Source organism: Triticum urartu, chromosome 4 (assembly GCF_003073215.2).
Source record: "Triticum urartu cultivar G1812 chromosome 4, Tu2.1, whole genome shotgun sequence".
Lineage (NCBI taxonomy): Eukaryota > Viridiplantae > Streptophyta > Magnoliopsida > Poales > Poaceae > Triticum > Triticum urartu.
The window spans coordinates 161,871,242-161,886,736 of NC_053025.1; the positions used below are offsets into that span (position 1 = coordinate 161,871,242).

The window sequence follows — 15,495 nt, forward strand, 5'->3', positions numbered from 1 at the left end:
TGGGATCGGCAGGGGCGGGGCCGCTCCCGGAAGAAGATGCCCAAGACGTCCCGGCAAGGCTTGCCGGGACTCACGAGGGCAAAACCACCTCACCCAACTACTCCACCACGACCCACGTCGTCAATCAGTGCGGTGTCAAGCCGCAAAGTGACTAAGTGGCAGCCATTCGCCACATGGCAGCCTTTCTCTACAGAAGATGCCCTAGAACGACACCCGTCCTACGACGTGTCAAGCGAGCAGGTGTGAAGCTGGCAAAATAGCCCGACAAGGCTTGTCGGGCAACCAACGACGTGACGTTAAGCAGTGCATTTAATGCACCCTGTCAGCTTGCAGAGTTAGGTATGATAGCACTGTTTGTTATCTTATTAGTGCATAATGATTACTTTGCCATTGTGGTAGTCCCTTAATCTATAAAAGGAGGCCCATGGCAACCGTAGAGAGGGTTAGAAGGTTGCATAACAAACACGCCCATACGCACGTAGCCACTTTCGCCCTTCCCGGGGCAAGTGTACTATGCTCCGCTACCACTCTTCCACCATCAATCCTCCAAAGCAGGAGTAGGGTTTTACGCCTCACGACGGCCCGAACCTGGGTAAAATTGCATGTGTGATCTCTGACGTGCTGCCCCACGCTCATCTGCTCTTTGTGCAATGCGACGTCCCCCTGCCGAACCAGCAAGGAGCCCTCTGGTCCCATAGGTGGTCGTGGTTTCGCGCGACACTAGGTGCATACATTCAATTGATTTCTAGATTTTAAATGCTCCCCTCCTGTTGCTAAGAACATATAGCCATGTAATCTTTCTTGCTAATTTTTTGGACATTTTTTGTTAGCTAATTAGATGATTGTTTGCCGAGATTCACTTAATTATGGCATACAAACAATATAGCCACCGCCACATCGATGAACTCTGAAGCTGAATTGTTTTTGTTTGGTTTCACATTTCATTTGGAAGAACGAGATGTCCAGGATCAACTAACAAAAAACACGAAGAATAAGGTATGTAGTCGTTGTGATGCTTTCTTCTTTTTCTATTTACATGTATAAGCTACACTAGAATGGACCCTTTATGGCCCTCATTGTTGTTTCGAAACAGTTGTAATCTTTGCTATAACAATTCACACTTTTCTTTGAGAAGAAGAATGTGCTCATTGATGTTGTTTAGTCTGTGCTAAATTTTATGCATGGTGTCCTGAAGGAGTAGTATACTGAACCGTAATTAGCACCACTGAATAATTCTCATGAGTACTTACCAATTAACATGTCTGTGCTACACTCATCATGCTACTTATTTATATATGTCACGATTGAACATGACTCTCTAGCCTCTATTCTTATCATACTTTCCATTTCACATTCTTAGTTGTTTACTGTTTCCAAACTTTCTGGTGAATGACAACTACTAATTATTAAGCGATACTGTATATAATGTGCTCTTTAGTATAGCGTCAGAACAACTAAATTTGTTGTCATGAACTATTTTCTTTATTATATTTGTCTACTTGCTCACTAAACAATGCATTCACGTCCAGTTTCTTTCCCAGTTTTGTCAATTTGTCGTTGATCCTTGGATTATTTTGTGCGTTGTATTGTACAAGTTTGGCAATGTCCATTTTCTGTCATTTAAGAGTTCTATTTTGCTCTGTTCCTATAGTAACCATTTGGGACTTGGATACAAAGTTTTGTCCTAGGCGGTTGAATTTATAAGGACATGATATCTTGCCATTATGCAGCCTATACCATGCTTGTGCCATGGCAGTATTAACCCCTCCATCAACTCTTTGTTGCTGAAGAAACCAGTAGTTGTATTCATTGCATGTCAGCTGGTCTACGACTTCCATAAGTTTGCATCATTTATTTTGAGTACTTTGTTGTTAGTAACTTCAACAAGACTGTAAAAATATGTTGGATCTACAGGGGGCAACGCCTGACCAGCGATACTGAGGTGTCGTTGGCCATGGGTGCAGCTGTCCACGGCTAGGGGTGGGATTGTTAGTTTGTTACAACATATGGATGATATGCACATAGAAGGTGCTCTAATAATCCCCACTATTATTTATTTGTATCATCTGCTAATGGTTTTGTATTTGAAAAAGAATATTATCCTTGTTTCTTATATACGCAGGCTGGTATAAACAAGCTATGATTGTTTGGGCTATGATTCGCAACATAGATTGGGGATTTAAAAATGTTAGACAAGAAAGTTATCGGCATGGTAGGTTCAGATTCAGTTCTATTTTTTTATTTTATTTTCTGTTACAAAATCAGTTTTTGATACTTTCCTCCCTTTTATGTCCTAAATCAGATGTCTTGCGATGTGCCAATGCCATGAACTAGATGTCTGTAGTATATTTTTTTAATTTGAAATGTCTACCTGTGATATTGAGCCCGGTACTTTAGTGCATGGATCAGCATTGCAGTTGCAATTGTTTTGATGTATGGTGATCTTTGTTTTGTGCAGATTAAGAAGGCTTTGTACTGATTTTTTATAGGTCACATGCGACAAGTTGCCCTTCCTATGTTAATCTTCATACTTTGTACTGAATTTTTATGTGAACCAGTTATTTGTCCGGATTGTCTTATATCGTAAATCTTGATGTCTTCTGGTAAATCTTGATGCTCTTTGTCGAACCACTCATGGATTTTAATGCTTTCTATTGATCCATATCCTGCTTTGTACTTTACTCTGTATATTGGATTACATCCTTGATAAATACCAGATGCTGGATCATTGGATCACTTCTTTAGAAAGGCGCACTCTGCGCCCAAACATAAATTGGCTCCTTTTGTCTATATTGAGCACTATGAATTGGACCATTGTTGTAATGACCAAATGTGTCATGTTTGCCTAGCTTATATATGTTGCCTTACCCTTTGGCGTTACTCCGACAAAATCCTCTGCTGAAACAAACGTCCCGAGCCTTACCAATGCCCTGTTTCTGATGTAAATCTACTGTGTTGGACTAATCCATCCTGAAAATCACTCTAATTCCCTTTTGCAACACAAAATGTTATGTTTAAGCGTTGGGAAAATGCAATGAGTAAAGCACCATGCGCCAAAAGCTTTTTACCGGATTGGATATCGCTTTTTACCAGATTGTATATCGCTGCCGGGTGCAGCAAGCCACACTTTCTATCTAGTTTAGATCACTAAAGTAGTGATCTAAACGCTCTTATATTTCTTCCTCATAAAGACTAGATAACTTATTCTTATTCGTTCCAGCCTGACCTTGCAGTATACACATTACAACAGGATCTAAAGGAGCAAGGACTACAGATCCTCCGACCTCAACCTGGGTATCAAAACTCAAATCTCGGACCAAAATCATTCACAGAAGCACTCTCATTGCAAGCTCTACAACTAACCGAAAATGAGACATAGACCAAGGAAATGCGGAGAGAAATTCCACATCAAGCGCTGTCAGTCTGCCAACACCAGCTACTATTATCCCTAACAAGGAATTTCAGTCTCTAGAAATCCTATTCCTAACTGCGAACCTCGGTGTGTACTTGAAAGTCCTCAAGATGCTCTCCATAACGGATATCTGAAGATAAGACTACCTTGGTTGTAACCAGAAGAAAAGGGGACGACACAGTTCACTCATACTGTCGCTGCATATCAGCTCCTGCCAAAAATGTATATCTAATAAGAAGCTAGAGTAAAAGCAACCTAAACTTGATAGACCCTAAGCGAACAACTGCAACATTAATCCCAGGCACTGGGAGCTCCAGCACCACCATAGCCACCGCCCCCGTAGCTGCTGCCTCCAGCATAGTCACTGGCGCCACCACCCTTGCCAAAGGAAGAAGATTCCCTACGGAAGTCACGGCCACCAAAGCGGCTCCCACCTCCGGCACCACGTCTGTTCCTTCCACCACCACCACCATAGGATGGGCGAGCTGCATAGCGAGTAAGCCATGCAGGTACCTCCTGATTAGATTCTTGCATTAGGTCAGCTAGAGACTTTGCCATCGAAGAGTTGTTGTCATTAAAGAAAGCAGTCGCAATTCCACTTTTTCCTGCCCTCCCTGTACGACCAATCCTGTGTACGTAGTCATCAATATCATTGGGGAGATCAAAGTTCACAACATGAGCAACATGAGGAATGTCGAGGCCCCGGGCCGCCACATCAGTTGCAACTAGAATTGGAGTTTGACCACTCTTGAAGGATCTCAAAGCATATTCTCTTTCCTGTAAGGATCGGTACACCAATATGTCAGAAAAAAACAGCCCTGATAAGACAACCATCTTTAGTTTCAGAAGAAAAAACGTCCAGTATTTATCCACAAGTAACAAGATTCAAGACTACAGGAATTTTCAAGCAAATCAGTAAATAAGTATCTGCTGTGTGATAGCAATAGCTGAAAGTACAAAAACTACAATAATCTGCCAAACAAACCAAACAGACAGTAAATTGGCGATATTTATTTGATGGCAGCAACTGACCGACTATTACATCATTCCAGAGAACAAACAGAAATAAATATGCTCCAAGCAAAAATGGGAGGTTCCGAAGGAAAAAATAAAGAATAAACCTGCTGGTTTCTATCACCATGAATAGAAGTCGCTGGAAATCCATTCGTACACAACCAGTTCTCCAGTGAGTCAGCACCCCTTTTGGTCTCCACAAAGACAAGTGTGAGAGCTTGCTGCAGCAAAGGACAGGAGAAAAATGAGCACTAGGATTAAAGATCTGCATTATCTACTGATCTTAAGAGAAACTAAAGAACAACAAAACATCAGGGTAAGTGATTGAATAATAAAAATAACGGACAGTCAAAATATTACCTTCCCTTGTTCTGAACTGTCTCTTTGCGCATGGAGCAGATCCATCAAGTGACTTCTTTTATCTGCCTCCTGTACAAACTCAACTCTCTGGGCAATCAACTCAGTACTTGACCCGACCCTTCCAACAGCCAGGAATATGTAGTTCTCCAGAAAGTCAGATGCCATTCTCTGTGTTCATTAAGAATAGCCTTGATGTCATTAAGAATGCAAACTAAAAACTTTTGACATAATAAAATAATTAGAAATCATCCGACATGACAAAGGTATTCACAACAAACCCAATTGAAAACTCAATAAGTCAGCACCAGGACACAACTTGCCTAGTTACATCAATGCCAGATCAGTCAGGAAAAGATATTTCAGTAAGGTGGGCAAAATGCAGTCAGGAAAAGATAATTTAACCAGAAAAAAAAATAAGAACAAACTTTACAGCCTATCATGCACATAAAACTTCTCCCATAAAAAAATATGACGCTGATATCTACCAATACTTTCACAGTTCAGCATCTTTTGAACAGACATTCCTGAAATATGTAAATATATTCATGGAGTTGGCATAACTTTCTCTTCAGAGAAGCATGTGCATGTTACTAATTTCCATTCACACATACAGAAATAGAACACCCTAGTGCCGAGTGCCGTCACAGAATGAGATTTATATGATGCTAGCGATACTGCATAAAAGAATCTCCGGTGCACGTAGTAACATATAGGCATATGAGAATCATTGTTACTGTTGGACTACAAGCCGAAGATTTTCTACAATATTGGTTTTTCGATGTTCATATAGTTCACTAACAACACATGGCATGTAAATCTAACTACTTTCCCTAAGCTCATCCAGCATAGATCTAAGGTTAACACCATTCATGGAAAAGACTAGAGGGATACGCGCGCTTGCGCTGCGCCCATTTTTCCGTTGGTTCGTTTTGCTTTTTCTGTTTTGTAGTAGTTTGCTGCTCTGGTGGATTTTTTGTTTTATTTTTTGGTATGGTGTGGCAAGGCGGTTGAGCATTGTTCTGGGGCGTTCGGTGCTCTTAGGAACGGGTGTTTTTTCAAGGTCTGCAGTCAGATGACACTTTCTTGTCAAGTAGTCAGTTCGTGTTGTTGTTGCTGGATGCCTGCTCCGGTGGTTGGGTCCTCATAGTGGAGGCGCGGGGCGTGTCGATCCCATGGCCGGCGGCGACTACAGGGTAGCAGCTGGCCGCAGCACTCTGCGGCGTTGTCATCCCTCCAATCACGCCGTCCTGGTCTCGTCCTCATGGTCGAGCGTGCATCCTCGTCAGGTGTGGCGTTGTCGCTGCCTGCCGTACCCATCGCAGAGCACCAAGGAAATCAGGAAGATTTATCAATTGGATAACACCATCCAGTATAAGATTATCACCTAGCTACTACACACACATCTAGCCCACACACCACACGCAACAGCACATAAGCCGTGCAAGCACGCGACGAAGCAACAACCTGAGCAAGCAGGAAGCAAGGGGCAGCAGGACTCACGGCCAAAAGAGTGAGGAGAAGACACAGCCGTCGTGTGCACCGTCATGTAGTTCACGTCGAGGCAGATCAATAGGATGATGAGCAACTCCTTGCGAGGGCTTCGGCGCTGGCCGACCCAAGGTGACGGGACGTAGCCGACGCGGCGGCTGCAGCCTCGAGGCAAGGACGGGGCCGGCATGCTGCTGCGGCCCGAGTTCCACATCCCACATAGACACAACCTCCGCCCTCCTGCATGCGCCACCACCCCCTGTGACCGAGCACAGGTGAAGGAGATGGGAGGGGGGCGGGGACGGGATTGCGGCGGAAGGAGACGGCGGCGTGGAGCGTTGTTTGTTCAACAAAAAGAAATAACATGAACTATATATAGGAATAGGATGAGACAGTCAGATCTTTTTCCCTAAAGAGAAGATCCACCTAACAAGAAGCATCGTGGCTAGCGTAGAAGGAACAAAAAACGAACAGATGAACAAGCAGACCAAACCCCACGAGCAGCCGCCGCCCCCCACACCTCCACCAACCCAGCAGATCAGAGAGGCCGGTGCAGAAAGGAAGACGGCAGCAACAGGACCCCAGCGACAGGAGCAGCTCACCCTCCGGAAAGAACAGCACACGCAGCAGCCAACAAGAACAGGGCCGCCCTCCACCGCGAATGGAAGAAAAGGGCAAGACACCCAGCCGCCACCGCCTATGCTATCGGGAGAGACAACGCTAGACCAGAAGGGGGAATGTATCCGGTGCACCCGCATTTGTGGTGCTACCGGTGCACCGGATGCCATAGAATATTTTTAAAAATCTGAAAAAAATTCTAGCATGTTAACATAATAACATCAATGTATGATGTCACAAAGTTTCATATAAAAAGTTGAAATATTTTTTGAGATACCAAAATAACAAATTTGACACCAGTGCAATAATGAGCCAAATCTAAAGCCCAAGTTATGTTATGTACTATTCAGTGTTGAATTTGTCATTTTTGTTTTTGGAGTTATGTTTTGAATTTTGACTTGAATTTTTGTGACAATCTACATTGATGTTGTGCAAGTGTGCTAAATTTTTTTCAGAATTTTTGAACATTTTAAAAGCACAATATGAGTTCGGTGCAGCGGTAGCACCACAAGCTCCGGTGCACCAGATATTTTCCCGACCAGAAGGAACCAGCTACACAGGGTAAAAAGGCCTCGCACGCCCCAGTTAAAAGCCCATTTATAAACCGACCATAGGCTAAACTGGGCCCACATACCGCCTAAACCACCCCCGATCAACCAGAGGCTCCCATTTCGTGGGAGCTTAGTATCTGTACCGATGCCATACTACCTAAAGAGTAAAGCATCAGACAAATATATGATATATATCAATAGGGGGAAACATATTAACATAGCAACAATAAAATACGGAAGTATAATCAAGGGCTCAGATTTAATAGCAAGAACCAATCATTTAAATAGAGTGGAGATGCTTCTTAAAATATTTATATATCATCAATATAACTGCAGAAATGTGGAATAAAAAGCTAACCTGTATTTCTCCCGGGAATGTAGCGCTAAACAATAACGTCTGCCTGACACCTCGTGGAGGCATGTCCATTTGCTCAACAATTCTCCGAACTTGCGGCTCAAACCCCATATCCAGCATTCTATCCGCCTCATCAAGGGCAAGGTATCTAATCGACTGTAAGGATACTCTTGCCCTTTCCAGTAAATCAACCAAACGACCAGGAGTAGCCACAAGAATGTCAACACCCCTCTCAAGATCTCTCAACTGGAAAATAATGAAAATCGAGTTTATGGTACAATAGAAATTAAAGTAACTAAGATTACTGCCAAGTATACGGAAGCAAATATGCCGCCACATTAACTAGCTATAATAACACATCAGAGGGATCATGTGTTACCAAAGGATGCCTAGCACCTCATCGCTAGTTGAAAACTCACCCAGATTGACAAGTCCAATTCTTCAACTTCTACTTTGAGTAGACTTTGTGGTGCATGAATCACAAGATCCAGGACCACTGTTATCATGAGTGATGTTTTGAATTAAACTATCAGCATCATCCTTCACATAAAGCCCATTTTCCCAACGTTGTTTCACTAGTAATGCTGAGAGAACTTTGTGGCAACAACAAAAGGTAATACAGCAGACAAGCAGCACCTGTGCCATCTAACACAAAGTCCGACAAAACTATGGGGAACAATGGGATATCGACAAAACAACCCATAATCAGGTAGGTAACAGACTTATGATCAGGATGACGAACAAAAAGAGAAATAGAAAGATAACTCAGTGCTGGCACTAATGAACATAACAGGAGGCATGTTGCTACAGAAAGAAAACAGATTTTGGACGAAGAAAGAATTACATTTCGAAAACATACGATCAAGCACTAAACCGTCACCTTGCATAGAATAAAGGACCATGTCTTTCTAAATATACAAATGGACCTGCCAAAGGACATACTGTGTAATACGCTCAGCAACGAAGGATGCAGGCACATGTTCAGTTGTTATTTGCTAACACGAAATTGTTGGATACAGTATGAACAAATTATAAACATACCTAACAATTTTATCAGTTTATGGGAATCACCTTTGCATTGCAGCAAAATTAACTGTAACCATATGCAATGCATGCACCCAGCAATTCCACAGAGACCATTAACATCAGAAGACTTGCACAGCCTCTGTGAAGAACTGACTGCATATCCTACTATGCATATACAGATATACTACACTCATACTGAAATGAGTTCCAGGGCAGAAATTTTATAAGAAACAGACAATTTTCAGAACTTGAGCTATTAGGGCCAACGACAGACAGAACCTGACCTGCTGGGTAATAGGGGCCCCGCCATACGCAACCACTACCCTGACACCTGTCTGATATGAAAATTTTCTCGCCTCTTCATGAATCTGCAGCACAAGGCAAGCACAACGAAACAACTATCACACACATGGCGCAGGAGATTAACTGGGCGTAATATCAAACGTCAAACAAGATATATACACGACCATCACCTGCATTGACAGCTCTCTTGTGGGCGACAAGATGAGGGCAAGAGGGCAGGCGGTCCTACTCCCGCCCCGCTGTGACCGCTGCATGGGCGGGCCCCGCATGATGCCGCTGATGATGGGGAAGCAGAAGGCGGCCGTTTTCCCCGATCCAGTCTGCGCGCAAGCCATGAGATCTCGCCCAGCCAGCGAGATCGGGATGGCATGGCGCTGCACGGGCGTGGGCCGCACGTACTTGCACCGGCGAATGTTGTCGTTCAGCGCGGCGCCGAGGTCGATCTCCGCGAACGTGCCCACGGCGGGAGGAACCTCCCGGCCGCTGGTCTCGACGGGGATGTCCTCGTACGCTTCAAAGTTGATCCCCGTGTTCTGGTGCTCGTCGAAAGGCACGGGCTCCGCCGGCACCTCCTCCTCGTCCCCGAAAGGGTTGGGCTCCCGGTCCCACCTACGAGGTGGGGCCCCGCCTCCCCCGAACCTCCCACCGACGCCGCCGGTGGGGCGGCCGAGGAGGCCGGGCGCGGCGCGCGGGGGTGGAGCGGAGGAAACCGGAGGCGCGTTGGAGGAGCGATTGCGGAGGTGGGGAGGGACGTAAGAGGAGCGGTCGGCACGCGCGGGGCCGTTGGATGTGGCAGGCGCCGCCGCTGGAACGGGAGCAGGAGGGGCCGGTTCAGCGTCGGCGACGTCGGCCCAGGAGGTGCGGGAGGGGGCCGCCATGGTTAGATGGGATCTGCGCGGAGGTGGAGGTGGGAGGAGGCGAGGTGGGCACTGTTTTTTTTTTTTCAGGGAACGGCTTTCTGCGGTATTTCGATCGGTGGTGGTTGGGTGGAGTTTGCGGCTAAAACGAAGTGTGCGAGACGGAAAACCTAAAGAGCATGTCCATTCCATAGACGCTTGTATAGGCGCTTAAGGATTAAAAATTAAAAAACACTGTCTAGTGCGTGCACAAGTGCCTCACCTTCCAACGCTGAGATGTTGCGGGATGCTAGTTCTCTCACGTAAAATCAATACCATATCAACTGGAGCGCCCGCTGTCAGACTTAGGCAGCGCTGCCGAGCAGGCGCCAGGAAAATTCTCCTGACGAGTGAAAAGGCTGGGATTATGATCCCTAGCGCTTATCCTTAGCACCGCATTGTATATGCCCTAAGGAACGTCCGGTGCATATATCAGACACACTAAACTAAACCGTCTGTAAACACAAATAACAGAGCCGACTATTTTACCGCATGCATCAAAGGTATCACTACAAAACAGTAAAATCTACTTGGTAGTCTCCGTTCCACGGTTTATTTTCGTCCCACCTTTATCTGGTTTATTTTCGTCCCTCCCACCTCCTAGGTAGTCCCCTTCACGTCAAAAATACCGAACCAACCCATATTACGAGAGAGCGATACTCCCCTCCATGCCAAAAAAATCAAACGAAAATAAATGGACGAAAGAAAACCAGCGAAAAAAATTGGACGAACCAGACTCCTTCGCAGGGAAAAAAACCAAACGAGGCCGCCAATCCCCGGCCTACCTCTCCCAACTCCCTAGCACTCCCGGATCTCAAAAAAAAAAACTCCCTAGCACTCCCTCCCTGCGTCGCCGCCCATCGATCTACCACCTACTACGGATCAGTCGGCCACCACAACCTCCCTTCCCAGTTGGCCGCCACAGCGCCACCACCCCCTCCCCCGGCAGCCATGCACATCGGGAGGCGACCACATGCTTGGTGGGTCTCGGCCTCCCTCCTCTCATCGTCCAAGGCCAGGAGCTCCCTTCCCTGACCGATCTGACGGAGAGAGGGCTAGGCCTTGCCACTCAGATGGTCGATGTGGCCAGATCCGGCCGGGGGAGCCGACACCTCGGCGGCACAGCATCAACCCGACAGAAGGTGGGTGCTCGAGCTCATCCAGCAGCTCGTCATCGACCAGGAGGCCTCTGCCTCGACTGCAACCGTCCATGGATCTCTATTGCAAGCACCTTGTATCTATTGATGTTCTTCCGCCCATCTAAAATCCACATGTTTTTACGGGACCTAAATTCCACATGTTATATGAGTGGTACAGATGCATGGATTGGCGATATTATTTTGGCTTGGATTCAAATTGGCAATCTGGCGATATGAGTATTTGTACAAACCGCCGAGGACCTCAAATTCACATGGTTCGTGCTTCTTTACTTACGAACTCTACATATGACAACCAGCAGATCAATTGGTACCATCTCTGATTTCTATCATCATGTTGCTTCATTTATCTGCATATAAGTTTCACTGGATACATGGATTTAACATACTACTTTTTTTAGTCGGCATCAAACTTGGTTCAGGTGGCTTTTTATTAAAGAAAGTTATGTTTCTAATATGTACTCTGATCCTAGATCTCATACTTGCTTTTTTGGCATAATAGTTTCAGGCCTGATGAGTATCAAATGTCATGAGAAATTCAAGAATTGCATGGGAAGGGTAAAGGCGACTAGCAGATTGGGTTCTCCAAGGAACGCCAATATGAACTCACTTTTTGCAACACACATGCTCAGCCAATTGGGCAGCCAGTTGGGAGGTAGACAATACATTTTTCCTCTTTCACAAATAAAATATTTTGATACTCAAGATTGGATATTAAGGCATTATTTTAAATCAATTTATTGATCCAAGGTCATGGAAAGAACTATTTTTTTCTCTTGTTGCAACACACAGGCTCAAAGGTACAGGTGCGCGAACCCCTACTTATATATAGGCATTTTCACGTGTGTGTTGGAGCTTTGTCTGATCGTATATGCTGATTAGTGCATGGGTCCTGTTGATTGAGAATGCTTCGATGGATAGGGGATTCCATGAAAGAGTTGGTGTGGATTAATATCCTTCAGATTTTTGCGTGGCGTGGCCCTGACATTTATCAGGGACTAGAATATATCTGAATTGTGTGTAGCGATTGTCCATCTACTTAGTTATTGTAGGCATTCTGTTTCACATAAATATAGATATATTTGAATCATGAGTAACTACATGTCCACTCTTCGTCCAAAGTTTTTGCTTATGCAATATGATTGGACTATTTAGTTCGCATCCTTCTCCCTTTGCAGATTATAATGCATTTTGAAATTGTTCATGTGCTTCATTTTTGCACTCTTGCTACTCTCTGGAGAAATTATTTGCTCTACCTAAAGCATGGCTCCTATGTTGGTATTCATGGCCAATCTAGCTATCTTATGTTTAGTAAATTGTTTGCACTAATGTACAGAGCCTTCTAATTTTTTTGATCCGTCCCAGTATCCTGACCCATTGTTTGCATTTTACTTACACATGCTCTAGAAATTACACAGTATGTAGCACAAGATTATACTGCTGAATTGTTGATGATATTAGTGGGCTCAATCTTGTGGTGTCCTTACTCTGAAAACAACATCCGACATCGATGATTATTGTTACCCCTACAGATGGTTAGATTTTGAAGGCTCTGTACTCGAAATCATATGGGAATTTCATGTTGTTGCATCCAGGTGCTGGAATTCCTCACATTGGAGTGAAAACAATTATGTCTATGCATGTAGCAGCAAGGTGAGCCCTTGTAATTATTGCAAGACTTATTTTCTAGCAAGTTAATCATGGCCCTACCAACATGCTCGGTGATTTGGACAATATTGTTTTTTTGGGGAGGTTGATACAATATCGCACTCACCCTAATTGCAATGATTAAATATTCATGATCCTTTAAAGTTTCCAGGATACTTCAATCCTTATTTTTTACTGAACACTTTAATTCAGTCACAAAATTACACACTAAATTGTGAGGGTTTCAGAAATTTGTAGCACTTATCACCTTTTGGAAAACTGGAAGTGGGTCATCAGTAGGGATTTTGTTGAGGTACTGTCATGAATTAACAGATGATATATTTTTCTATTGATTTTTTTGTGTAAGAAATTCTGGACCTTATATATTATGGATACATAGAGTTTTGCGGGTAACCTGAATTACTATTTTTGTCCTTTCCGAGCTCTTTGTTAGGACTTAATATTGGGTACATCCGTCGTTGAAGTATAAAGCAAAGAAGCACACAACAGCTTCTGAAGCCTTCTTATATTTTCGGATCCTTGTCGAGTCTGTTCAGTCATATAATGATACACCACTGACAGGGGATGAGGCAGGGGAGGGATGCCGTTATTGCATACAAGACATGACTTCCACTACAAGAAACACTTAAGAAGAATGAGCGCCTTTTAGGCCCAGGTCATATTCAAACAACAATTTGCTATCATGCTCTCGCCATTGCATTCAGCTGTATGAGTGCATACAAGCTTTCAATTCAGGTTAGCTCTAACAAAAAATTGGCAGAATAACATTTTGACACATTTAACTGACTTCTTGATTTTGGTGGCAGCATGAAACACAGACACATGATATACTGGTAAATAGTTAGGGTCTGATGATTCATGAACAAAAGATTCATAAAATTGGTTGAATCATTTAAGGAGCGAGAACAACAAGTATGTGATGAAAAATTATTTCCCATGGTTGTTTCACTCTTGGTTCAGGGATTCTTGCACATTATCAAAGTAGCAACTTGTCAAGGTGATGTTCCTATCTTGTTTATGCTAGACGTAGTTGTTTATTTGTGACATCAAACAGTTTACAACATTAGAGATTTTTACAAAATGTGGTAATTGTTCTTTCACAAATTTCTCAAGAACAATAATAATTGGTTGCCATTTTTAATCCTTTGTAATTTGTAATTTATTTGAATATTACAGAAACGGTTGACATCTAATTTGCCATCATGTTGTTTTACACATAATTTATTTATCTCCTTTCTAATGTGTAAATGGTTAATACTGAAGACTCGTTTTGTGAATTAAGGATCATTCAGAGAATTTAATGACTATAGTTTTCATGTATGGTGTGCCTCCCTTGAGTTGGAGAATATTTACAATTTCATCAACATGCAGCTATAGTGTTTGACCAACACAGTTTTGCCTGCAAAACTTTTATTCTTTCCTTGTTCTGGTTAGTACCGGTGTAGATTTTCTTCTTATAAAAAATAATAAAATATAAATATATTTTCATTGTTACGAGAAAATTAGATTGGTCACAAAAACATGTTACTTCAGCAACAGTTATTTTTCAACTGAAATCAACTTTGCTTACCAGGCGCTAGCTATCCCCGACAACATATTTGCACTCTGATTATACTTGAGCAGTAATATCACGCAATGGTTTTGTTCCCTCCTTGCATTTACCTCTCCTTTCTTGATTTTGTCCTTAAATGATGACTAGATATGTCCATGGATAAAGTGATCTGATGTACATGAGGATCGTAAAGTTATATGTTCCACATGATTGGTGTTTAATCACCAAAATGTGTATACCCTTGTTTTCCTGACATGGATGAACCTGATATGGGTGTGTTGTCTGTTGCAGGTCATTGCCAAATGCCAACCAATGTGCCGGCATGGGACCGGGGAAAGGGAAAGACCATGGAGGTGCAAGTCTGAGATGAAGATATGGCGACACATAATTGAGCTAGAGGCAACAACACTCAGGCCAACAGAGGAAGGAGATGGAAGGAGGAAGAAAAAGTCATGGCCGTGGGGATAAGAATGAGTGGCTCACACCATTAGTACTAGGGATAAGGTTGGTAAAAAAGAAAGGAAACATCGGCATTGTGTGAGCCAACATGAAACGAGCGCGGTGTGATTGGGGTTGGCCGTTTTGAATCGTTTTCCATTCAACTACTGGTTGCTCGGTTTCAGCAAAAAAAATTGAGTTGCCAATAACATATTTTTGTATTTGATAGTATGATGTGTGTTAGTTGATTGTCAAAAAATATGCATTATTTAAGATGTGCATTGTTCTCAGTTTTTTTAGCTCCTGTCATTTTACCTTTTAAAAAACCCGTGGCAACGCCCGGGCATTCTACTAGTTGAGCTAGTTAGAGCCTCTCACAGTGATTTGACGTTTTCAACCGTTAGATCGGATGTCCAACGCTCCAGATTTTTGTATCCCCACCGAGCAACAACATGGTTGCCTCCTTTCTACCACGGGCCAACCCATAGTAAAAGCGTTGCTACTCCGGAAATATATCTGGGAAGCCTAACTGAAAGTGCAACTATCCCTAGGTGGTTTTGGTAATTCATAACAACATATAGCTCATTGAGCTAATGCTATTCCAAGATGATTATTTCAGGAAAGCTCAATGATTGGCATGGCATGGATGTGAAAGTG

At 43.4% G+C, this 15,495-nt stretch overlaps 1 protein-coding gene and 1 long non-coding RNA gene across 2 annotated transcripts; one reads left to right on the forward strand and one right to left on the reverse strand.

The window, feature by feature from the left end:
- Positions 1-3,359: 3,359 nt before the first annotated feature.
- On the reverse strand, positions 3,360-10,140 carry LOC125551207 (DEAD-box ATP-dependent RNA helicase 52C-like). The gene is given in 11 exon segments (XM_048714367.1): positions 3,360-4,189; positions 4,534-4,647; positions 4,787-4,954; positions 7,802-8,044; positions 8,218-8,294; positions 8,435-8,546; positions 8,548-8,602; positions 8,870-8,912; positions 8,915-9,008; positions 9,109-9,192; positions 9,298-10,140. Coding segments are annotated over 11 exon segments (2,184 nt in total). The 5' UTR covers positions 10,006-10,140; the 3' UTR covers positions 3,360-3,703.
- Positions 10,141-10,821: 681 nt separating this feature from the next.
- Positions 10,822-15,036, forward strand: LOC125553726. Its single transcript, XR_007304166.1, has 5 exons — positions 10,822-11,437; positions 11,683-12,833; positions 13,410-13,583; positions 13,655-13,845; positions 14,692-15,036. It is a non-coding gene; the product is annotated as an uncharacterized LOC125553726 (long non-coding RNA).
- The last annotated feature ends 459 nt before the right edge of the window (positions 15,037-15,495 follow it).